At 44.0% G+C, this 25029-nt stretch overlaps 1 protein-coding gene and 1 pseudogene across 1 annotated transcript; both read right to left on the bottom strand.

The window, feature by feature from the left end:
• Window positions 1–2951: 2951 nt before the first annotated feature.
• On the bottom strand, window positions 2952–12886 carry LOC136467067 (RNA pseudouridine synthase 7-like). Its single transcript, XM_066465613.1, has 12 exons — window positions 12682–12886; window positions 12512–12555; window positions 11981–12058; window positions 11587–11687; window positions 8493–8580; window positions 7720–7798; window positions 7535–7617; window positions 5677–5742; window positions 5066–5122; window positions 4521–4643; window positions 3446–3672; window positions 2952–3293 (listed from the first exon to the last, which is right to left on the bottom strand). The coding sequence occupies exons 1-12, from the start codon at window positions 12764–12766 to the stop codon at window positions 3164–3166; spliced, it is 1161 nt and encodes a 386-aa protein (XP_066321710.1). The 5' UTR covers window positions 12767–12886; the 3' UTR covers window positions 2952–3163.
• Window positions 12887–13752: 866 nt separating this feature from the next.
• LOC136465637 (DNA repair protein RAD5B-like) lies at window positions 13753–24425 on the bottom strand (annotated as a pseudogene).
• Window positions 24426–25029: the final 604 nt, after the last annotated feature.

The following is a 25029-nucleotide window of genomic DNA, read 5'->3' as shown; positions in this document are numbered from 1 at the left end:
GAACAGATTGACGAAGACTTGACATCATCTGCCTCGTTTTTTTTTTCAAACTCATCAAAACACGCTATTACTTTTCCTCCATTTCAAAGTAGAAAGTATTAGAAAAAGACAAACATCGTTTGGTGTAGCTCCCGTTGGCTCTGGCACTTGCTCGGGCACCTCTATTGTAGCAGGGCAGCCGAGCTTGCACAGGCTAATAATACAGCCGGCTTGCTGGCTGTAAGGTTCTTTGCAGCCTTCTCTTAGCCCACTCATATTAAGTTAGCTCTTTATAGTTAATACATGGCCCACTTGTCTCTCTCACAGACTTTTTTGGTTCTTGGGCCCAAGCCGGCTGTAAGCTTATAGCCCGCTTCTTCTCTCTCTCATCCTCTCTTTCCTCCACCTCAGCATTTAGTCGGCTTACAGCCCACTATTATACTTGCTCTTAGGGGAACCTTCAACCTCTGCGTTTGAGCAGTGAGCACGACGGTGATGTACTTGACGTCAATCTAAATTCATTAGTATTCGGAACTCGGAAGGGGCTTTGCAGTCCAAAATTTTCTGCATGCATGCACAGCGAAGGCTCCCGGTCTCCACGCGCATGCACTTCCCATGCAGGCCGTTGGATCGAAAAGTCGCCTGGCGCACGAGAAAAAAGCTGTCGTGTGAGTGGGTAACATGGGACCTGTACGAGCACCGTGCCAAGTTAATTGCGTGCGTCGCAGTAAGCAAAGGGCTGAGCACCACCCAGCCGAGGATCAGATGGACGACGACGTGCGTCCGGGCAGTGCATGCATTCCCATGGGCGGCGATACGTATCTTCCATGGATTTTCCTTTTCTCACTTGTTTTGTTTATATCTTTTGTTGTACTTGCTTCACTCTTTGCGTGCTCGCTTTGTGTTTTCTAGGGCACTTTAATTTTCTATACATGCATGTCCGAGTGCTTTTGCCTCGACACAAATGGATAGTACTAAAGCTGCCTGGTCATGCACCTCGTTACCCTCCAGGTGAATCATGTCCAAATCCGGGCTAAGATCACAGCAACGACCTCTGGAGATGACTTTTTACTGTCGAATTAGTACTAGAGGCTCTTGCGTTTATAGTCGGTTTCTAAGATGATTTATAGTCGTTTTTTGTGTGTGTGGGGTGGGGGGATGTGATTTCAGGAGGCAGATTCTCATATTAACAGAGACCAATATTTTTAGAAGCCCTTGAGGAGGCAGATTCTTTTTTATTTTTGCAGTTAGGCCCTTGAGGCCATGAACTTCCATCAATAATCATTTCATATATACCTTCCAAGACCTTGAATGGCACCCTTTAAGAAATTTGCCCCTCCTTAATTTTCATTCACCCTCCGCAACTGCTGACATGCTTGTTTGGTAGAGCTTTAGATTCTTCTCGAAATGTTTCAGACCAGAAATTCTCCTTAGAAACCTTTCTCCGATGATTTTCGGTCACATTCTTTGAAAACATTTGACAGAGATTCGATTCAAAAACAGGCAAAGCACCCTTTTTTTGATGATTCTCCATTGTAGTGTTAAAATGAGAATTGTTTCAAGTGATCCTAGATGAAAAAATTTTACATTTTAATATGTTTAGTAGCGATTATGGAGGTTTACATGAGAATCCAAAACGTTTCTAGCATCCAAATACATCTGAAACTAGTTCAGGACTCCTACTCGGACCGTTCCATTATGTCTGCCCATAAACTTGGGTGAAAACATTTCACAACATTTGTTTCTTTATGAGTATAATTATTAAGATATTTCTAATATTCCCTGATTATAACATTTGTTTCTTTTCAAGCATAACTTTTATGACGTATCTAGATATAGTATATATCATACATAATAAAAACTATTTAGCTAAAAAAATCAAAACGACTTACGATTTGAAACAGAGGAAGTACTTATTAACTCTGAGTGAATGTTTTAATTTTTTTTTAAATAAAGACCCTTTTTATAAGACAGCTGTGCCGCTCGCCGGACTCTCGCGCAGGCCGCCCGCGCACGTAGACCCTAGCCTCGGATCCGCGCCGGTCGCACTGCTCGCTCGTGCGGTCGTGCCGGACACGCGCGGGCCGCCCAGCCTGTGCAAGCTCGGCTGCCCTGCGACGCCTGCGAGCCCCTCGTCTCGCCCGTGCGGCGGGTGGGGGGTACGGATAAGGCAGGGAGGAGAGGAGAATGGATATGGATACGATGATAACAGCGTTCCTAGTGGGGGCAAACTTAGGACTTGATTTCATAAAATGGGGGCAAATCTGCAAACTCGGAGGGGGGGGGGGGGCGGGCAAACATACAGTTAGAGGCCAAAATGAGGGCAGAAACACAATTTGCCCAATCTAGTAATATGCAGCAAGAAGGTAAGGACCCCACCCTGTCGGCTCATCTGTTTTTGGCTGTAGCGTAGAATGTGCAATTGTCGTCACCTCTGCTGCGAGCAAACACATCCTGCAGCTTGGTCACATGCAAGTTCAGAACTTCCGACGTCTGTCCTGTGGTAGCACTTCACTCACACAATGGTATCTAAATTCCTATATATATATTTTGTAGCCACTTTGAGTTACGATAATTACTATATTAATTTACGAGATTATAGTAACTTCTTACTAAATAATTTACTATAACGTTATGGTAAATATCCCCATGTGTTATAGTAACCCAAGTATCGTAAATATATATAGACATTATCGTAAACTAGTATATAAAATTATCGTAAATAGAGGTGGCTACAGAATAACTTATTTTATAGCTGACTACTAAATATACTCTCCCTATATATATATAGGGAGAGTAATAGTTCTATATATATATTTTATTTTGTAGCTGGCTACTGAATATATTCTCCCTATATAGAGGTGTCTATAACTTATTATGCCAGCTACAGGATAGTAGTTCTATATATATATATATATATATATACACACACACACACACACACAACACAGGAATGTTGTAGACATGGAACCAATCAAAGGCTGGATGCACTAATGTATGTTGAATTTGAAGGAGTGGATTAAGGTCTGAACCGTGGATTGGCTGAATGAGAAGCAGGGGAGGAAAACCGGACCTGGTGTGTTTGATTTTAAATGAAAACCTCGGAACCCCAATCATAGGGCACGCCAAAACAATACTATTTGATTGTTCAGTTTGATGGCCTTACAACTCACCATGAACTACATCATGACTTCATCTTCTTTGTTGACACGCTACCAAGGAACGCCCAGTCAGGATAAGGGCATTCGTAGCTCCAGTCAGGACCAGTGTACCGCACACAATGCAACCATAGTCCTTCCTCATCTCCATCATAACTGCCAAAACAGAAAGGCATATCAACAAAGAATACACAATATACCATCCTACCATAAAGCACTTGGAAAAATTTGTTCTCTAATCAAACTCTTTATTGGCAATCCTAAACATTAGTAACAAAAAAACTTGTTAAGCAACAGTCAGCACTCACCCTACTGGAGCAAGATTTGGACAGTTTGTGCACTTGGGGTCGATATCAAACTCCACATCTGTTTCTGCATCTTTGCTGCCATGATCAGCAGCACTATTGTCTGGATCTGATGGTGCAATTTCTTTACTGGCACTTGTTCCTTTTGTTGATCGTGGACAAAAGTTCCCCGATAGGTACAGCTCATCATTAGCTATTGGATAACCAGCATGCTTTAGATGCACCCTTATCTACATTTTTAACATATCAGGGCATTATGCAAACGATACAAATATATGTAAAAGCATAACAAAACACAATTTTATAGGAAAAAAGAATTCAGTAGCCAGATTAGTACCAAGACCATCATGGCATCATCCCTTGCAAAAAGAAAAGGAAAAAAAAGGCAAACTGGTACATGCCAGTGAATTAAGCAATACTGCAACACATTGGGCATGAAGCTAGTTTAAATGAGGACTATGAGTCAACACGATAGGAGCCATTTCATGGTTCTACCGTTCTAGTGCCAATAACAATTGGGAGAAAATGGATGAAGGCTTGTGTTTTAGATAGTATGTGAAAACTATGCATTATTCATCTTTTACTGGAAGGATAAATATGTCTACAATGACTAGTGATAGGCAATACCAAGTTCCCAAGATATACAATTGAGAAAATAACCATTTGTGCATCATTGTTGGAGCTGGGAGCATGAATCAAAAATACTTCACATGGTTTTAACAATTCAAACTTGGGAATTCCTTCTCAAAATGCAACTCTGGTGCCGCAATGGGACCATCCCAATCCCTGAACTATGATGAACTGCTCCAAAATTCTCCAAAAGGACACAAATCCATGATATATGAATATTTATTTCATCTGTACTGTAGAGGCAAGGTGCATATCTGCATATTGATTTGACCATGAAATTTAATATGTGGGGACTGGGGACACAGCGATGTCATGCACCATATCTATTAATTTCTTAAATCTAGACTGAGTGGCAAGCTATCATGTTGTTTGTTGTTCCACTGTAAAATACATCTGACCACTAGTATACTCAAATGCATTGCAATGAACACAATTCAGAGAAAAATACCTGGTGAGTTCGACCAGTCACAGGTTTGCACAAGACAATACTGTGTGTCCCATCAGTGCAAATCCTTTGAAACCTGGTGAGTGCTTGTTTTCCATTTGGTTCTTCACCAGCACCACCACTAATCTGAATTTCAGAAATTGTACTCAGATTAGAGAACAGTATTTCTTTTGCTAAGTGCACATGTAGTTCTATCAAATCTTGCATGTGGTTTGCATAAGTAAATAGTGGTATGTTGTTTGACCTGCTATTTGGGAAAAACAAAAGAAAATGATATCTCTACAGGGATAATATGAAATTTCTTTCTTATTTTATATTCCTGACTTAGAATATACAAGGTTTTAATGAAGTAACATTAAATGTGGTACAAATTATCTGATAAATTGTAGACATTGTTAACATCTACAAAGCAATTTGTACCAGCCTAGAATTGCACTGACAGCAATATGCTTTGTTTGAAAGGAGGGAGGGAAAGAGAGGTTCAGCAATTGCTCCAACATATTGCCACGGAAAAACATGCACAACAAGATTATTAATTGCTTACAGACCTCCACAGTACTCCTTCCTTCCCGTGCATTGAAATTTACATTGGCATCGACAGTTTGCTGAAAAGAAACTCGTTCAGATAGATATACATTAGCGCTTACGTATGCGAAACAAATATATTTGAAATGCTTAGAATACTGGCAAGAACTTTCCAGAAATATATTATGGTTCTCAAAGCAGATTCTTTTTACGAAGTTCCTAAAGAAGATTCAGTGACGGTAAAGAACATGCCTCTAATTGCCAATTAGGCGTACAGGTGGTTCCTTGTCAGGCTAAGCGGACGCCTTTCAAATCAGTGTGTCCAAGTCCGAACCATCAGTAGTTCTAGTTAGTTGTATGTGGCGTCACCTTGAACTTTTTTTTGGCTGGACCGTACAGTAATTTAATACAAAATACACAGCTCCTAAACTTCGTTGGATCTCAATTTTTTTCAGAAAAAAGAAACCTTATGCAACGTAAGACAACTTGGCATCTAAGACGTAGGGCATAAGTAGAAAGTAAATTAAAATAAAGATCTGACATGTTACATATTTCCTGTACTATTTATTTTCACAACTGAATAGCTATTTATCCTTGGAGCCAGAGAAATGTGGGCATTACATAAACAGTATACCTCACCATCAGGAAAAACCCCAACAACCTTGGCCACATATTCTTTTTGCAGCAGACCAGCTTCAATCTGCGATAACAGTGCTTAAATTGGAAAAATGTGTAATGTGTAAAAGGATAAAATACGTCAACAAGCAAATCATAAGATGAATGCAGACAGACAGTGTCATGTGGAGCTGCATTTAGGAACGTCATCACAAGAAGACTACCACAACAGCCCCTTAGGCAATATGCTCCTTCAGCGCTATTTGCTTTGCTTTCTAGCTAGGCTTCATCATTAGGCTCAGGTTTGGTTTGTTTATATAAGAACCTGATTTGTTAGTGAGTTGGTTAGCTTAAATGTATTGTATCAGGGCACTCTATATATCAGGAGCCCCTAATCTAGGAGATCAAGCCAGAACATTCAATTTGTTTCAATCTATTATCTGTTGTTCCTAGTTCGAGTGTGGTTAACAAAATCATTGCTATGTATCTTCGTGGTATGATTGGGGATCGGACACGAAACTGGGCGAGCTGGGTGCCATGGGCGGAACTCTTTTACAAGACTTCATACCACATGGTGCTACAAGAGACCCATTCCCACTTGTCTACAGTCACGACCCAGCATCAATCCATTCTTATGAACTAGGTTATGTTCAGGTTGATGCTGTGGCTCATCCCAAGATGACCACGACAAATTCCTGGCACGTGTGCATCACCACCTGTAGCAGGCTCAGCAGATCAACAAGAACTACGACCGTGGCCATCAACGTGGAGTTTGTTGTTTAGAGACTAGGTCAGATTGCGCTTATGTTACCTGTCAGGCTGTCACCACACCTCGGCTTCAATGATCAACTCCACCAACAAGCTGTGACCACGCTTCTTTGTGACGTACAAGATCATAGCCCAAGTGAAGTCGGTGGCATGTCGCTTGGAGAGTTCGCTAGGGGCACACATCCATGACATGTTCCATGTGAGCTGTCAAGAAGTTCTTCTGTCTGCCTCCAGCTACTCCGCTGCTACTGCTGCCTCTACACTATATTGTGCTAGAACATGGTCGAGTGCATCTCTGTCACAGTGTTCACCAGCTCTTGGTCAAGTGGACTGGACAGCCAGCTTCTGCAGTATCCTTGGTGAACCTCGACCTACTGTGATGGCCCCTAAATGATAGGCTCCATCAGCGTCACTTGCTTTGCTTTCAAGTTAGCTCAGTTTGGTTGTTAGGCTCAGGTATGGTTTGTTTATTTATACAAGAAATGAGAAATCAGTTCTTTAGAAAGTCAGTTAGCTTGAATGGATTGTAATTGGCGCCCTCTAGGTGAGTGCCTTGTGCCCTTGTCTGAGAGATCAAGAAAGAAACATTTAGGCCCCGTTTGGCAGGGCTTCTCCACCGGCTTCAGGAGCCGTTTGGAGCCGTTTTTTGACAAACGGGGTAAAGTGAAATAGCTTCACTGGTGAAGCCCCTAAAAACATGCTCTCACAGTGATTTGGGGTGGGATGGAGCCAAAAAAAGTGGCTTCTCCCGGCTCCTCCTCCAGGCCCCTAAAAACATGCTCTCACAGGGAAGCCATTTTGCCAAATGGTTTACCAAAACCGTTTCAGCTCCACTGGTGGAGCTGTTCGTGGAGCTGAAGCCAAAAAAAAATGGCTTCACTAGTGAAGTGAAGCTCTGCCAAACAGGGCCTTAATCTCTTCAATCTATTATCTAGCATTTCTAGCTCCAGGGTGGCTAAGTGAATAACCTCGCCTTCCCATCGAGCTGTTCCCATTCACTGCAACCGGCTATTCCATACAGTGGACACAATCACATGCTAGAGTGCAGACGCACATAATAAGCAACATGATGATAAAAAGGAGAATACTGTCGTGGGCTCTAATATTACCTGTTGCCTGAAACATTCAGCTCTGTCGGCATTTTTTGCAAATATAAGGAGGCCTGAAACCAAACGATCTAACCGATGCACCGCTGCAAAAATAAAATGGTAGTCAAGGAATTCTAACATCTATGATGAATGGTAGAAATCATAAGGAAAAGACAAATAATCAGATAATTAAAGCAAAAGGATACGAAATAAGGGTGTTAACCCATGCTCAGCCTGCAGAATCCCAACTACAGTATTCTTGCGGTATTGGCCACATGGATGAACCTACAAAATGGGAACCACTAGATTTATGTATGTAATGTTCTGACTTCAACCAAACATACACTAATTAGCAATTAAGTATTTCTGTAGGTACTAAACCTAGATTAGTTGGCAGAAGACGTGTGTACACACCACCTAAGTTCATGTCCTCTTTGGTTAGCATTTGGGAGGCTATGTTCTTCTGAGAATAATGATACTGATTCCACCTAGGAATTCTAGTTTTCCCGTAGTAACTTCTAAAATCAAGATTTGATTTCATCTTCAAACAAACTTAATTTACTTTCATCCAGGAGAATCCTTCATGATTACTTGATAACTCAGGCATCATCAGATCATATAACAAATTACTAGAAAAAAAACTAAGATTCTACCAGTAAAATGCCCGAAAAAGCCCCATCAGATACAACTTTAAGAGCACTGTATTGACTATTTACTAGCACATATAATTTGTGTTGCTACAAAACCTAATGCATTTTAGTTCAGGTGACATATTTTTAATAAACATGTGACATGTTGACAAATACACTTGATTAGTAACAATAACAATAAGACAAGAAATTGTCTAGACTTAAAAAGGACACAATTTGAACAACAAAGGATTGTCGTAATAATAAGACCAGATCCATAAATATTTTATACATCATGTAGTATACTAGTATAACAACTTTCATGTACATTATTATGAATATAAACTTACTGGAACAGAAGCTGGTTTGCAAATAGTTACGACATCAACTTCATTCTGAAGTATTGAAATATCACCAGCCAAGACAGGTGGCTCGTGCCTGGAAGAAAAAATCACCTTTAGAAAAGCCTTGAACTAAAATTTGTAAATGAGAAAAAGACATGTGAATTATTTTTGTGAAATCAGAACACAGAGAGTCTAGGTTCCTGCCTTCCTGGCATGCCACAGGAAGCATCTGGTTGACCAGAGAACTACATGAAGGGAAGATGGCACATAAAGTTAAATTAAATGGCATCATTAACTTAAAAGTCAACGAATCAACAACAGTTCATCAGTACAACTAACATTTTATTTATATTATGGTTTATTAGCTAAAAATAATCTCCTACAACTAAAAAGAACAAAACTAAGACAACCGAATGGTGCGACAATTTTTGGGTTGATGCTCTGCCTCTCCCCGTGCGATCCCGCGACGTGTGCTGGCAGGTGGAAGGGTGGGAAAAAAATAAAGAATAAGAAAGGATTCCTGATGCAAATGTACAAGAGGAAAAGAATATAAAAAAGTGGTTAGGATAATTTATAAATAGTATAGGATTCCTGATGTAAAATTTACAACTAAAATTTACATCGCTCTGCCCGGCATCGTGCGATCGGTGCAAAAGGAAACTCCCCCTCACGCAAAAGCGGCCATCGCTCGCGCACGCAAAAGGAAACCTCGCGCGGTAGTCATCGTGCACGCAAAAGGAAACCTCGCCACCGATCTCGGGCGGCAGTCATCGTCGTTGTCGCGGGGGACAGCGACGTCACCGACGACGTCGACGATCCGAACGCCTTGGCCTTGACGGACTTGTTGCCTGCTGGCTCGAAGTCGGCGTCGTGCGGCAGCTTCCGGAAGTCGGCGCCGCGGGAGCCCACCTCGTTGGGGAAGTTGAGCGTTGTCGTAGGTGCCGAGCCACACGAGGGAGCCACGCTTCTTGGGGTCGCGGATCTCCGCCGCGAACTTGCCCCACGGCTGCTGCCGCATGCCGCGGTACTTGCGGAAGTCGTTCGCGTCCACCAGGGCCGCCGCCGCCGCCACGGCCTGTGCCTGTGCCTCCACCAGGGGCACGGCGGTCGCCGGGCCCTAGGCGGCGTGCGAGGTCGGAGGCAGAGAGATCGTGAGCAGCGGCCTCCGGCTAGGGTCCGACACCGGTGAAGGCTCGCCACCGGCCTCCCTGATCCTCGCTCATCGCCATCTCGGGCGGCAGTCATCGCCATCTCGGGCAGCAGTCAGAGCCCAACGAAGACGGGTAGACGCCGCTCGTCGTCACGGCGCCGCGGCAGGTTAGTCGAGATCCACGACGGCCATTCTCCCTCTTGCACGTAATCCGCTGCCCTCGCGACCCTCGCCCGGCCTCCTCCCCGCTGCGTCGTGCCCGCCCTAGCCCGTCGCCCGGAGGACTTGCGCCAGCGCTGTGCCCACCTTAGCCCGTCGCACATCACCAGTAAGTCATCCGCTGTTTCTAATTTGTGGGGATGCAGGCAGCCCTAGACCTGGAACTGGAGCCCCCACAGCTGACGTGCCTATTGTCCTTCCCCGCAGCCGACGTGCGGAAGGGAGAAAAGGTATCCGTGAACGAGTGGCCACGGAGCTTCTAGAGACTCCGTCATTTTTTTTCCTGACTTTTTTCTTTTCTTTTCTTGTGAGGAAATTGTTTTATACTTGCTTGGTCCTATGCGTTGGTAACTTGTCGTTGGTAGTGACTCACTTGTTAGGTGTATTATCTATTTGTCTATACACTTTTGTTTATGTATTTGATTTGTCATACGTGGCATGTACTTCCGGCTTAAGTTCCCACTTGCCGTCTGTTTCCGTCTATTTTTCGATCGTATTTACTCGTATTACTATTTATCTCGCTCCTGTTTTTGGTCCCGGCTGTCCGGCTCCCGCTCCCGTTTCCGTTAAAAAATATGGAAACGAAAACGGTAGAGCTATTTTCTATTCGTTTCCATCCGTTTTCATCCTTACCGCAGTGACCACGCTAAAGCAACGGCGTCGACCGCATAGATTGGAGGAAGAGGAAGAGGACGGCGGACGGAGGAGGCCGCATCGCCGCGCCGCGAGGGCCGAGGGGAGGAGTTGACTCGCGCCGTCGCACGTGCGGGGCGCGGGCGTGCGAGGTGTTAGAATTTGTGTCTTGGGCCAATGGGCCTAGATGGACTGAGTCTAAGCTGAGCAGGCCTATCCCGGATAGAAACAAAAACGGGATGAAAACGGTATATCCGGGTCGAAAACGGGATACCGGCAATACGGACGGACAAATGCTCAACCATTTTCGGTCCTGGTCCCGGTGCACCCCGTTCTATTTCCGTATTTTTCTGGAAAATAAAAACGGACGGGAAAAACGGAATACGATTGTGGACGGAACGGGATTCATCCCGTCCGTTTTCATCCTTACTCACTGGTGGCTGCTGCTGAAGTGCTAAGGATAATTTTGGAGGTTTGGTTAGAGTACCTGTGATTGTGGGTTATGCGTAGTTTGGTCTTTTCTCATTTTATCCTAAAAATATTACATTTTTAAAAATGTTAATCCAAAAATATTATGAAGCATCACATGGACCTGCGCTTCTGTGTAAGCGCATTTTTATAATTATTATCATGCTATATTATATTATCTTACTTGTTGTTCTTCTAATTATTTAAAATAAGCCAAGTTATACAAATTCTGATTCTTGATATCCTTCTCTTCCAGAAAATGTGTGCTTTGATGTCGGTATTCAATTTCACAGTATTGTTATCTTATCATGCGATCCGTGTGTTTTCAGTAGTAAAAGTTTAGTTGTCCCGTAGCAACGCACGGGCACGCTACCTAGTCCCACTAGAAAGAGCAAACTGAGACATTAGCCAAAACATCTATTAGTTACCTGCTGATTCACTTGCCATTTTTATGATATAAGCAAGCATGCAAAGGATAATATATCTGCAGTAAATTGTAAACAGTTATGCTGCCCCTAATCTTTGGAACATTTGTTTGAATGAAGCAATCTATGTTGAATTTATGAAGCGAAATTATCGAACATTTGTTTAGTGGGGATAATGATTTCAAAATTGATCAAAACAACTGACCTGTGCAAGAAGTGGCTTATCTTCTGTGATGATTTCACAATATAGTCTGTGTGAACCGTTTGCCCATCAACCTGAAGCCTCCCACACTTCACTGCATGAATCTAGCAATTTCACCTTTCACTTAGATGCAGCAATGCAAAAAGTTACTGTAGTTATATGAATAAAACAGAGCTCAAAATCTGAAGCACAAGGTTTAAATCATGAAAGAAGATGCATGGTTCAAGATGATGGGATTCAAGAAACAACAGAAACTTCATTCAGTAGCAAGCCTCCTATGGACATATCTCTACAAGTAGGACTGGAGGGCAGACAATGATATAATATAACCATAATGTCGTGTGATTAAAATAAACACTATGGTACATGAAATTCGAAGGAAATAATGGCACCATACATAGTAATCGCGGGAGCGCCCTTTGAACTCATCAGTGAAGAGGTCAACAATGGTCTTTCCAGCCCATCTGCTCTTCACCTGCAAGCCAAATGAGGAATGAACAAGAAATTTTACAAAATGCTTAGATCCACAGAGAATGTAATGCATCTGTCTTATCCATAGTTGAGCGAAGCAAACCAATCTGAACCAGCATTCCATAAGAATAGAAACAAGCCCTGATACTAGTCGAAGGATGAACTATCTGGCATGGCACAGCAGGGTAGAACAGAGAGGATTTACCCTTATGTGACAGGTTAAGCAAAGCACTGTGATGAAACTTCGGAAATTGAATGTGTGTGATAGTATGACCAATCATCTAGCGCCATTATTTCAATTGGAGACCATATCTACGACTACATAACCTGATGAAATCAATCTGTATCCTCACATAATAAGCATGATAATCTATCTGGAGTCGAACAGGAAGCCAAAGAAAATATATAGTAGCACAAGAGAGAAATAAGGTACAGGAACAAGCGGTCCGGAAATTACATGGGAGATGAACTCGAAGTAGTAAGGCCTCACGTAGCGCCGACCTTCAGAGGGAACCGAGACCAATCGTTAGCACAGGAGGGGTTTAGGGTTTTAGTGCTGGGAACCAGCGTGCGGCGCGGTTCCAGGGCTTCCAGGAAAGGAGAGGAGAGGAGGCTGCGGTTACTTGCCGTTGCGGATGATGTAGTCGTGCGGCTCGGGCGGGTTGGCCGGCGTCTGCCACACTATACCCGCTCCCCCGGGCGGCGCCGCCATACCAGGCGAATCGGCGATGACACACTCCGGCGGCGGCGGTGGCACGGCTGAGTGGGGGAACACAGGAAACTCTCGGCTCCAGGCTTCAGCCCAGCGTGCAAGGGCATGGTGTGGGTTTGAGTGTTTGGGTTGAGTGTCATCGGTTGCTGCAAAGTGGGCCACAATATACAGCCTCGCAGAATTTCCTTAATCCAAAACTTATTTTTTATTCGAGGACATGGTTGGCACGTTTAGCATATAATTTATTTAATTAGCATCTGTTTTGGGTGAAAAAAATAAATAAAGAAAATAAAAGAAGTTAAAACCTAAATCAAATTAATTGCTCCTTGTGACCATGTTTGATGGTGAAGGATTCCGAATAGGAGGGGCATTCTATATTTAAAAAAACCATTATTTGTTCTGTTCTCTTTACGTTCACGTTCTTATGTGTCCTGGTTTTTCCCAAACAAGTATCTTTTTTTTAGAGTTTTATTTAAGGCTAAAGCCCCAGACTTCAACTAACAAATTATCCGTTTCAGCATTCTGGATGGCATCCCATCCTGATGACCTATGCCCTGTTCGCTTGGCTGCATGAATGAAAGTACCGTTGGCTGATTTGTTGTGAGAGAAAAATATTATTCGTTAGCTGAAAAGTAAGGCTTATAAGCCAAACGAACAGGGCACTGATCGAGAAGCGCAAACGAATTAACCATGCCTCTCCACTCAAAGTCTGGGAACATCCAAACAACCATTCTTGCAATCTTGATGTTTTGGGTCCTCTGTTTTACAGCTCGATCAGCCAAAACAGAAAAGGAAACAACAAAAAAGATTCACTGATCTGCTTCCAGGGAAGACCAGATAAGAACACCTCAACAATACAGACCCCAAAAATAAATCAGAGAAAATTAATCGATGCACTAAATTCGGCAAATTTTGTCGAGCAATTCCTCAAGGAGCAAGGACAGTACAGGGCACCAAACGCTAAGAATTGGGGAGGGGGGCATAGATACAAGAACAGCTAATAGCGATGATGCCATATGGCACCGCATATAGAGACACTGGATTGACTACAACCAAGTTTCCTGGAGCAAAATTAGCCAACACAGTGAAGCGATTCGCACTGCTCTATTCCTAGTGAGCTCCTAAAACCTTCCAAGCGGCCATCGTTGTCCATTGGGTACCTTCTGGCCACACCAGGACTTCAGTTTTCAGGTACGCCGAATCGCCGGAGTAACTTGAACAGCAAACGGAGGGGATTGTCGGGATGATGAACACTTTCAGGAGCAACTAGGTACATGGACGAGCGATGGATGTAGAAGCTGCAACGAACCAACAAATTCAGCATTAATCAGTACAGCATAGCAGCAAAATGGATTGGAGGCCTGAAGTAACAAATCAAACAAGCATAGATGAATATTCGGTTCATCTCATTGATAGGTTATAATACCTCTAAAAACGTAGATTAGAGGATAATCTCGACTTAGATGGGGAAACTTGTTCATGTACCTCCTAATAGCGTAGTTGCGTCCATGGCGCTGCAGCGACGTGGACACCGGTGTTGAGGCAGCGTAGGCACGGTGGAGTCCAGAGGGCGGGGGCTGCCGACGGCGCTTCCCGTCACTTGCAACGCTGCCAACGATCGGAGGGGTTTCTAGGGTTCTTCGGTAGGGTCCAGTGAGGGCGTCAAACCTCGTATCTAGCGCCCCGGCCCCCATCTCCTTCTTATAGCGATGTGTGACAGGGGCCCGCCGACCAGTAGTCGGTTGTATGTCCCCGATCAGAACACGGTCAAGGGGTCCGACTCAATCGTTGGACTGAGTCGGATGAGATCAATCCTAATATTCTCCCCCTTGATTTTACCTTATGACTTAAACTTAACTTACTTACTTTATCTTGTTCTCATTCCATCACAGATCAGTGCATAGAGCATGCCTCATCATCACGGTCTATTGCTATTAGATTAAACAGCTACAACGCACCTCTCTATTTTGAAACAGATACTCAGCTAGGCCTTTAGTATCCAGAAATCATAGGCTTTCCCATAAACCCATATCGACTGTGTGTTCTCTAAATGTACTGGGTGGTTAGCCTTTGGTAAGCGGATCCACAAGTACTTACTCGGTACTTATGTGCTCAATGCTTTCAAAATGATTCTGGATTTTCTCCTTCCTTTACAACATATACCTTAGTGTCAATATGTTTGACAACACACTTGACTTGTTGTCTTAAGAGTTATCTTACTTTAAATGGTTATTGTTGTTGTTTATCATTATTAAATCTAGGTACAAATTCCCTTAACCTTCTTTTGCTTGTTCCTTAAGCCTCATGACAAGCTATACTATGGTATGCATCACTGATGACACCATAATTGTTTCTTTGGAGCTTTTCCACGATAATACTCTAACTATGAGTGTTAGCAACTGTTGTGAATTTTACTACCCATCTCACCAAGACTTAACTTTTTTGTACCCTCAACTATTTGAGAGTACTTATTCTTTCTTACTTAGCATCAGACCTATGATACTTTGCAAAATTGTAAGACATTCTTAACTCAATTCTAGTGATCTATATCTAAACTGAACTTCTACCAAAATATCCCGGATACATAAACTACGTCAGAGTAAGTTCTTACTTGTACTTGTACACACATCAAGCTTCCAACAGCTGAAACATACAGAACCATATTCTTTTGATCGATGTCATATCGGTTTATTTCTTTAGAATCTTTTCTAAGTACGCCTTTGCGATAATACCCCATTTTTATCTATCTCGGTGAATTTCGATTCCTAGAACCAATGACGCTTCACCAAGATGATTTATATTGAAACTTGAGGACAAAACTTCTTCTCCAATGATATATTAACATCACTACTAGTGAGTAGAATGTCATCTATTCACAGGCTGTGGAAAATGAATCTTCCATTCTTGAACTTCGCATAAACGCTATTGTCTTTCCTATTTTCTTTAAAACCCAAACTTTCTTATCATTTCATCAACTTCAAATACTACTGTCTAAAGACTTACTTTTGACCCATAAATGGATTTCTACAGGTGGCATCCCATATGTTCTTTTCTTTCATGACAAAACTTTTTGGGTTACGCCATGTAAATGTTTTTATATAAATCTCCGTTGAGGAATGTCATCTTTACATCCATCTGATGTAACTTGAAATTGTACTATGCCATTAACACCATTATGATTCTAAAAGAATCCTTACATAAGACTGAAGAGAAAACTCTCATTATAATCTATTCATTCTCTTTGCTTAAAGCATAGTTCCATAAGTCGTGCTTTATATCTTTCTACATTCCCTTTGGAGTCACATTTTGTCTTGTAGACCCATTAACAGTCAATTGTTTTGGCTCCATTAGGAATTACTTTTAAGTCCCTAACATCGTTGGTATTCATCGAATTCATTTTAACTTTCATATCTTCTTGCCATTTAAACGAGTAAATGCTTCTCACAGCTTCTTCAAATAAGATGGGATCACTAACATAGACTTTATAGTCATCAGAAAACTGGTTTACTAATTTTTTGAGACCTTCTAGGGCCTTAGCTACTGGCACTTTTATATGGGGCTGTTGTTGCTCTTCATTGCCAAGAGGCAATTGATTCTACAGGCTCATGTATTACAATATCCTTGTTTATATTATTTATCTTCTTCAAACAGCTAACAACAGGTGTTGTATTAGTCATACAACATCAACAGATATTGAGAGACTTGTTGCTCATGAGTCATTGGAGTGGGCATATAGTCCCTCTTCTCTTCAAGTCTTAGGTCTTTACTTACCTCTACATACCATGCTCCCCTAGATCTTCTCATCTTTTTTAAAGATATTATATCTTCAAATATCTTATTTTGAGTTTAATCTGTTAAAACCTCATATGGCGCTTTAAGCACCACCTTAATATCTTTGAGGCTGACTACGTTATCTTTCTGTCGGAACTTTAAAAGGTCTAGGAATTTAGCTATTTCTCTGCTTAGGGGTATTATTGTTGTGACCATTGTGCTCCTCTGATGGTCGCATACATCTTAATTAATCTTTATCTCACTCTTAATGAAGAGTATCTTTCTTAATTAATCTTTATCTCACTCTTAATGAAGAGTATCTTTCTTAATTAAACTTTATCTCACTCTTAATGAAGAGTACTTTTCTTAATTAATCTTGATATTCTCCCCCTCGAAATATGTCATGAACTTTACTACCATAATTTCGATAACTATTCAGAAAGCCTGTAAACGAGGAGACACTTTTAACTTACTTCATTCACATAATTATGTCATATAAACAAAGTTATTTCTTGATCCGTTTAGGAGTACACTTTCCTTAATTCACTTTAAGAACTCAACAAGGTCTTTCATTAGCAGTACTTTTGCAAGTCACACTTACATCTTTTCTTATCTTTTGGTTAGTATTGACTATGACGATGCATTTCTATTGTGCCAAGGTCAATACTAGGATAGCATAAGAGCTATCCAAACTTCTCTCGCTATACGGGATACAAAACATGTGAATCATCAGAAAACTTCTCTTGCCATGCAGGATTGACTAGCATAAGTACTATGCCAAAACTTCTCCCCATGCAGGATACATCTATACGAAAACTTAGTCATGATGACTAAAACTTCACTTATACTTTATTTTCCATTTAAATCTTCCCGTTGGTTCTAATTTAATCTGAAAATTAGTAAACTAACAAAAAGAAAACTGTCCTGAACTGGATTTACTCAAGCCTTTCTATTCACATACCCTAGCATTGCAGCCTGTTGGCATGCAGATGAGTGATATAAAACATACAAAGTGCTTTTGCATCAATTTTACATCACCATTGGACAGAAAATAGAATTGATGCATAAAACTCATAAATTAACTTGTAATCTATATAACTATTCTTAAAAATTAAATTCTTTCGTTAGTTTGAATTTAATTAGAAGATAATCAACATTATTGCAGCGGAAACTTGATAATGAAATACATTATTTTAGTTCAGGAGCATTTCTTGATCCTTATCTACTCTCTGATAAATTGACTATGTTGGTGTAAAATTTATCAGAGATTTAAACTTCAAACTTAAATTCATTATAATATTGTCATCATCAACGTTGGTCAGAAAATGACAATACCATAATCTTACTTAAACAAAAAATGGACTACTCCTCTAATTTAAAATTTTCCCATATTCCAATTTAATTAGAGGATAAACATAATCTTAGTTTACTAAATATAGCTACTCTTCTAATTAAATTCTCCCATTGGTTCGAATTTAATTAGAAGATAATAAACATTAAACTTTGCAGCGAAAACTTAAACATAATTGGTGAATTTTACCCATAGAAAAAACTCCTCAAAACTAATTTTATTTGAGCCAATAATCAATTTCCAGGAAAAAACTAAATTCACTGGAAAAAGAAGAAAAAAGTAAAAAGCTCAAACTGATCCTATTCATATGGCCCGACTGCAAATCAGCCTGGTCCACCTCGCTTGCTCGTGTGCTGTGCCTTCCCAGGACACAACCTAGACCTAGGTCGGTAAAGCCGCCCGGCCGCTCATGCCCGCCTGGGCCAGCCTCCGACCTGTGGCTTCTGCACTGTCGATGCAGATCAGACGACTGAGTGCGTGCTTCGGAGGATAAAAAACGGCGATGGCGCCATCCCCCCAGGAAAACCCTAGCCATTTGTTTCTTCCTCTCTCTCTCTCAGTTCTACTTTGAGCGACGGAGAGGCAGCAACAGCCACCCATGGTGGCCGAAGGATGGCGGCGTCGCCGTAGGCCCCCTCGCCGGCGCACACGTTCACCCAAGGGTGAGCGCGCCGTCATCGAGCAGCCTTGAGGTGGTGCCCTCGGCACACCCACACCACGCGGCAGAACACCAACGAGTCGGTGGCTTGGATCTTCTTTGCCCACGCTGGTGGATACGATGGTGTGGTCTACTTCCCATGCCACGATGGTGGTGTCAGCGGCGAAGGAGCCCTAGTAGGTACCCTCACTCCTCCGTCCTTCTTCTGCTAGGGTTAGGTCGGACGAATACCACCACGGCGGTGAACCAGCGGTGCTTCCCAAAGCTAATCCGGTGAGTTAACCTCCCAAAACCCCTTCTTCTCTCTTCCCGGAGTGGGTCAAGTCTAGGGTTAGGATTCGGATTTGGCCGATTAGGGTTTGGCTGAACCCACTGTTCATCTTCCCCGCTTGCTTTTCGTGAGTTAGGGTTAGGGTTCATGTCTGGATCAATCCGAATTAGGCCGAATCGAGCCCCTTTTCCTTCTGTTGTTCTTCCCCTTCTAGGGTTAGTGTTAGGAACCCTCTGCTTCGATTCGAATTGGATCTCTCTCATCTTCTTCTAAACTGCTACTACCCCTATCTAGATCTACTCACTAGAAAAAAAAACTTGGCTCTGATACCATTAATAGGTTATAGTACCTCTAAAAACGTAGATCAGGGGATAATCTCGACTTAGATGGGGAAACTTGTTCCTATACCTTGTACTAGCGCAGTTGCGTCCATGGCACTATAGCAACGTGGATGCCGGTGTCATGGCAGCGTAGGCGCGGTGGAGTCCAGAGGGCAGGGGCTGCCGGCGGTGCTTCCCGTCACTTGTAATGCTACCCATGATCGGAGGGGTTTCTAGGGTTCTTCAGTAGGGTCTAGTGGTGGCGTCGAACCTCGTATCTAGAGCCCTGGCCCCACCTCCTTCTTATAGCACTGTGTGACAGGGGTCTATCGACCAGTGGTTGGTTATGTGCCCTCGATCAGGACACGATCAAGGGGTCTGACTCAGTCGTTGGACTGAGTCAGATGAGATCAATGTGGTGGAGATCAAACTAACACTCATTACCTAACATAGAGCAAAACTTCCTGCGTCAGCCTTAGCTCCATCTTCGGGAACTCTATCTTTGCCTGGACCATAATCCTTGAAGAACTTGCCAGTGGGGCAAGGCACTTTGCCCACACGGGAGATAGCTTCCCAATCTGCAATTAACCATCAATTGGATAATGAAAACTGAGATACTAACTCTACACAGGTGTAAGAGTGGGAGTGGGTGTAGTTGCAAGAATAAACCTCTCTAGATTGGTTGGTTGAGAAGCGCACGATCTCCGCTAGAGCAGCCGCCTACCTAACCGACATCTTGAGGCCGCCGTGGAGCCTGTCGTACGACGATGGGAATGCCAAGTGCACGACCTCACCGGTGTCCAGCGGCTTCCTCCCGCAGCAAGTTAATAGGCCGGTGGCATACGACTTCTTGAAGAAGCACCATTCGTGGTAGTCTGGTGGGTACTTGTCCAGCTTAGGTGGCGGTGGCGCCACCACCATCCTCCACTCGCTCATCGGCATGGCCCCTAGTGGTGGCATCATGTGGATGGGCTTTGAGTTCAAGTACGACACCAGTTGAGACATCGTTAGATCGATGAAAGGCACATCGTCATCTTTGCAGGGCCTCTTCTTAGACCTTGGCATGGGATCCATGATGTCCACCTCATCTTCACTACTGTCACTCTCTGGATCCTCCTTAACATGACGCCATGACAAAAGTTGTCCTTTGATTCGTGAATCACGTGCCTGCTCCTCCTTGACATCGACCGCGTTGGCCACCTCCTCCTGCTTCACCCGATGACCAGATTGCTCTTTGAAGTAGCCATCGGCTTTGATTGGCTCCCTCTTCACCTTGACTTTGACCCCACCATGGGCTTCAACCTTCACATTCACCTCTACCTCACCACAAGCTTCAACCTTTAGCTTCACCTCATCGGTGCTGGCATCGATCGGCTCCCTCTTGACATTGACCTTGAGTTCACCCTCATCGACGGCTTCAACCTTCACCGATGGCAGAGGCGGCGAGGGGCAGGAGGCACCACCAATTCCACCCTATGCCTTGATGCCCCTTTCTCAGGTCCCATGTAGGCTGCCGTCACCATCGATGATGGTTCCATCATCGAGGAGCCATTTGATGGCGTGCTCGGTGTCATCGCTGTAGCGGGTGAGCATGTCGATGATAATGGTGAAAGCTCTAGTTTGGTTTTGGTGAATTGATGAAACCCTAAGTGCTAACCTAGTTTATCAAGTGATCATGAGATAGGTAGCACATTCCAAGTGTCGATAGAATATCATTGGTAGTCCTCTAAGGGGTATCCCACGAAGGTAGATTGATTGGTAGAGGAGCGTGAGATCAAGAATAAGAAGGCAACAGAGATATACGAGTTAGACAGGTTCAGGCCATCAGTATGACATAATACCCTACTCCAGTGGTCTATTGGTTTGTATTAGCTATTGTATGATATACCGTGAGTTTGGAGGGGGTCCCTACCCACCTTATATAGTCCAGGGAGCAGGGTTACAAGTCGGTTAGATATGAGAGATAACCAAAAAGTAATAACTAATTACAGGAATATTGGGATCATACATATCCTAACAGATCTCGTAGTATCTTTAGGATATCTTCCTAGTATCTTGTGGGTGGCGCCGAGCAGAGTCGTGCCCCATAAGGCTTTATCTTGTGGGCTGGGCCACCCCTAGGGGCGTAGCCCATGTGGTCTACCATGGGTATTCAGGGTCGTACCCCCCACAGCTAGTTCCCGAGCACCTTGTACCTATTGTGCAACACCGTCTTGAGCTCGTCCGAGCAGGTGTGAATAAAGCCGAGCAGTCAAACTCACGGTCCAACCACCGTGATGAGTTGCCAAGCAGCGTGAATTGTCGCCGAGTAGTGTGAACCGTCGTTGAGTAGTGTGAACCATCGCCAAACAGTGTGAACTGTCGCTGAGCAGCGTAACCTATCGTCGAGCAGTGTGACCCAAGTATGGCTTGCCATAAGGGTGTAAGGGGCTCAAGTTCTAAATTGAAAATTCCTTCACAGTGGACCAAGTGTGCCCACTTATAGTCTGACCATGAGAAAAGGAGATAATCTTCATTAGCTTCGAGAGGCACGGAGTCTTCAAGAAAAAACAAGCACATTCACTGCAAGGTGAAGTGTCCCCACTTAGTCCCTGAGCCTAACAGTAGATGACGTAGTCATGTGGTGCCAGGGTTAGAAACATAGAAATAATGAATGACCAGCCGAGCAGGCAGCTAGTGCCCAGGCGTAGCCCCAAAATGAGATAAAACACATTCACCGCAAGGTGAAGTGTGCCCACTTAGTCCCCAAGCCTGATAGTAGGTGATGCAGTCACGTGGTGCCAGGGTCAGAAACAGAAAAACAATAAAAAATCAGCCAAGCAGGCAACCAGTCCTTGAGATGCAAGCGGAGACATCGGAGAAATCAAACCGTGGAGAAAAAACTGGAGGAACGGCTATACAGTGTCGGTTACTAAGCCTCAATAAATGGTGAAGTCAGAGATATTTTGGCGAGTAGCAACTAACGGCAGTGATAAATGGGCGACATGGGCTGCGATTGCGCAGAAGCCTAGGTAATGGCCCATATGCCGCATCAGAGAAATCGGAGTGGCGCAGATCGTAGGAATGGTTCCCAAAAAACCCTTGCATGCAGAATGGTGGGGAAAGTCCTTTATAACAGTGCCATCGCAATCCCTGTTCCCACCTTTTCCACTTCATCTTCCTCCTCATCTCTCGCATCACCGAATCCGCAACCACATTTGCCTCCACCGCCAAACCCTAACCAGGTCTAGGAGATGGCGCCGAAGAAGGGAGCTGTGAAATCATAGAAGACTAGTCCTAAGAAGATGGGCGCCATGGCCCGACGCAACAAGGAGTGGGTACCATCGTGAACAAGAGAAGCAAAGCTAAACAGATTGGTGGAAGCCAGCGTTCTCCATGACTGTGCTACCACCGGATGGCGGCCAGCCCTCGGTGAGTCCTTCCAAACACCCCATACTGACGAAGCAGTGGTATTCGACAACTATTTCTGGCATGGGTTAGGATTTCCTATTCACCCATTTCTGAGGGATCTATTGGAGCTCTGGGTGGTTACTCTGTGCAACCTCCACCCCAATACCATTTTGCACATCTCAATCTTCATCCATTTTTGTGAGGCATACCTCAGAATCCTACCCCACTTCAATCTCTTCTGTCACCTATTCTGGCTAAAGAAGAGAGGCGGTGCTAGTTCCAAGGTGGTCGGTGGAGTGTACCTTCAGTTGTGAGATGGAATGGCGAGCGAATACCTTACCATGCCGCTTAACACATCACTGAAGGGATGGAACACCAGGTGGTTCTACATAAAATAAAGCCACCTAGCAGTTCACTATAACACCGACCACATCCTAGAAAGCCAGAGGAGTTGGTAGGAGCTGCTGAGCAATGATGATATGGAGTAAGTGAAGGAACTCCTTGGCTTAATAAAAGGCATGAGGACCAATGATAGATTGGTAGCGGCAAGTTTCATAGTGCGTCGTGTTCAACCCTATAAAGAGAGGGCATACCCAGGCTTCGAATTTAAAGGGGAGACCGATGGTACCCGAGAGAGGCCAGAAATACTATGTAGGAATGTCATTGAAGAGCGGACTGTCGAGCTGTTCGCTCTGCTTGCCTCATTCAGATTGTCAGGGTACACAAAGCCCTTTAACTACAAGAATCTACCTCCTCAGGTGAATATCCCAACTATGTGTTTCTGAGAAGTTTTTTATTTTGTCATTGCTGAGCAATAGACTAATCCACTCATGTGAAGATCCATTCGTAGGATAGGGCAGTGTATTTCTCGGGCATGCCAAAAAATGATTGGCCACCGGCAGTGGATGCACGACCACCAACTCAACCTGAAGAAAGCTCCGTTGGCGTTTCCTCAGAATCCGGAGGTATGGATGTTGGTCGGACAGAGAGTCCTCCCTCGGTATCGGTGAAAATCTGGGGGGAAGAGGCTGGCGGTAGATGAGCTGGCCTAGAAGAAGTGGAAAACAGCGGCTACTGCTCCTCACAAACTGGGTGGCATCTCACTTGGCGATGATCAGACCAATCGAACATGAAGGACCATGGTGTTTGATTGGTCTAGCGACGATGAAATTCTGACGGATCCTCCCCCGAGCACGAAAGAGCCACCACATAGCCCATGCGCAAGGGAACAACCTAGGGTAGGCGAAGAAGTCCGTGAGGCACTGACGAGGAAAGTCCTCGAGCAGCTGGCGGAGGGAATTTCTACACAGCAGATGATAGAAGTCCATGCAGGGCGAGCAACAGAAGTCCCCGAGCAACAAGCGGAAGTGGACCTAGAGCAGTAGGCAGAAAGGGCCCTAGAGCATCAAGCAGAACTGAGGTCGACTGAGGAAGAGCCAAGAATTCCCCCGCAGAGCACGGGAGTCGACCCTATGGCTGCGCCTAGAGGCTCGGGCAGGCATCGTCGATTCAAGAAATTGAACCGTCAAACCAAACCGTAAGTGTCCTTATGTTAAAGTTACTTTGCTATATTTTCTTTACTTCTGTGCAAGGTGAATAACTAATTTGATATAGTGCGAGGCGAGCCACAGATCCAGCCCCACCTGCTTAGACTGAGCAGCAACCATAAGCTGGCCTCGGAGCGGGGAAGATGCCAGTAGACCCCATCCTAGAGTCCCCAAGTGCTCAAGAGCACGTGGGGGAGCCAATCGCTGCCCTGGTGGGCTTGGTGGCAGCGAACAACTGTCTACAACGGTGAACGAGTCAGTGACAGCACCTTTGGCAATGACAGAATCTAGAGCGGAAAAGCTTTCAGCACCGAAGGAGTAGACATCACTCCCCGATACTTTGGAGGGCATGGTCGGACCCGCTATCTGGCCACCGAGCCCCCAAGTGGTGCCCCCGACTGCAACAGAGGAGGACGAGGTGGAGGAGATCATGCGTGATGAGCCTCGACCCCAATTAGTCTAGATCCTCCGAAAGCGCGGTGATGAAATAGTAATTGTCGAAGAGGAGGACACCAAGGAATTCAGGAGACTAGAGACTGCCCTTACTGGTGTGATGAAACAGATCAAGGTTAATACTTTGTCTAGAAAGGTCCTGATTGTTTTTTGGAATTGGATAATGATACTGTCATTATGCATTTGTAGGAAATAACTCGAGTTACTGAGCAGCGCTGCCAGCTGATAAAGCAAATGGAGCCCCTTACTGAGGAGAATGAAAAACTCAAAGAGGCTAGGAACCTCTCAGAGAAGAATATCCAGAGGGCCCAACGCGAACGAGACCTTGTGGAGTCCAATGCATAGGACCTAGAATACCAGTAGGGTGTCCTAACCAAAAAGCTGGCTGCTGTGGCCGAGCAGGTGTGGAGCCAGTTCGAGCAGCTAGCCACTATCTTCGGCCAATTGAAAAGTGCTTCCGAGCAGCTGGAGAGGAAAATCGAACAACTTAACAGTGTATCCA

This window comes from Miscanthus floridulus, chromosome 7 (genome assembly GCF_019320115.1).
Source record: "Miscanthus floridulus cultivar M001 chromosome 7, ASM1932011v1, whole genome shotgun sequence".
In the NCBI taxonomy this organism is placed as follows: Eukaryota; Viridiplantae; Streptophyta; class Magnoliopsida; order Poales; family Poaceae; genus Miscanthus; species Miscanthus floridulus.
The sequence above is the reverse complement of the archived record's forward strand: the minus strand, read 5'-3'. Positions and strand labels throughout refer to the sequence as shown.

Bases quoted from the DNA above. Each gene is read 5' to 3' on its own strand.
- LOC136467067 (XM_066465613.1), bottom strand. From the start codon at position 12,766: ATGGCGGCGCCGCCCGGGGGAGCGGGTATAGTGTGGCAGACGCCGGCC. The intron at 12,059-12,511 runs GTAATTTCCGGA...TTTGGCTTGCAG, and splicing joins ACTTCGAGTTCATCTCCCAT to GTGAAGAGCAGATGGGCTGG. The intron at 7,618-7,719 runs GTATCCTTTTGC...TTATTTTTGCAG, and splicing joins TGGGTTAACACCCTTATTTC to CGGTGCATCGGTTAGATCGT.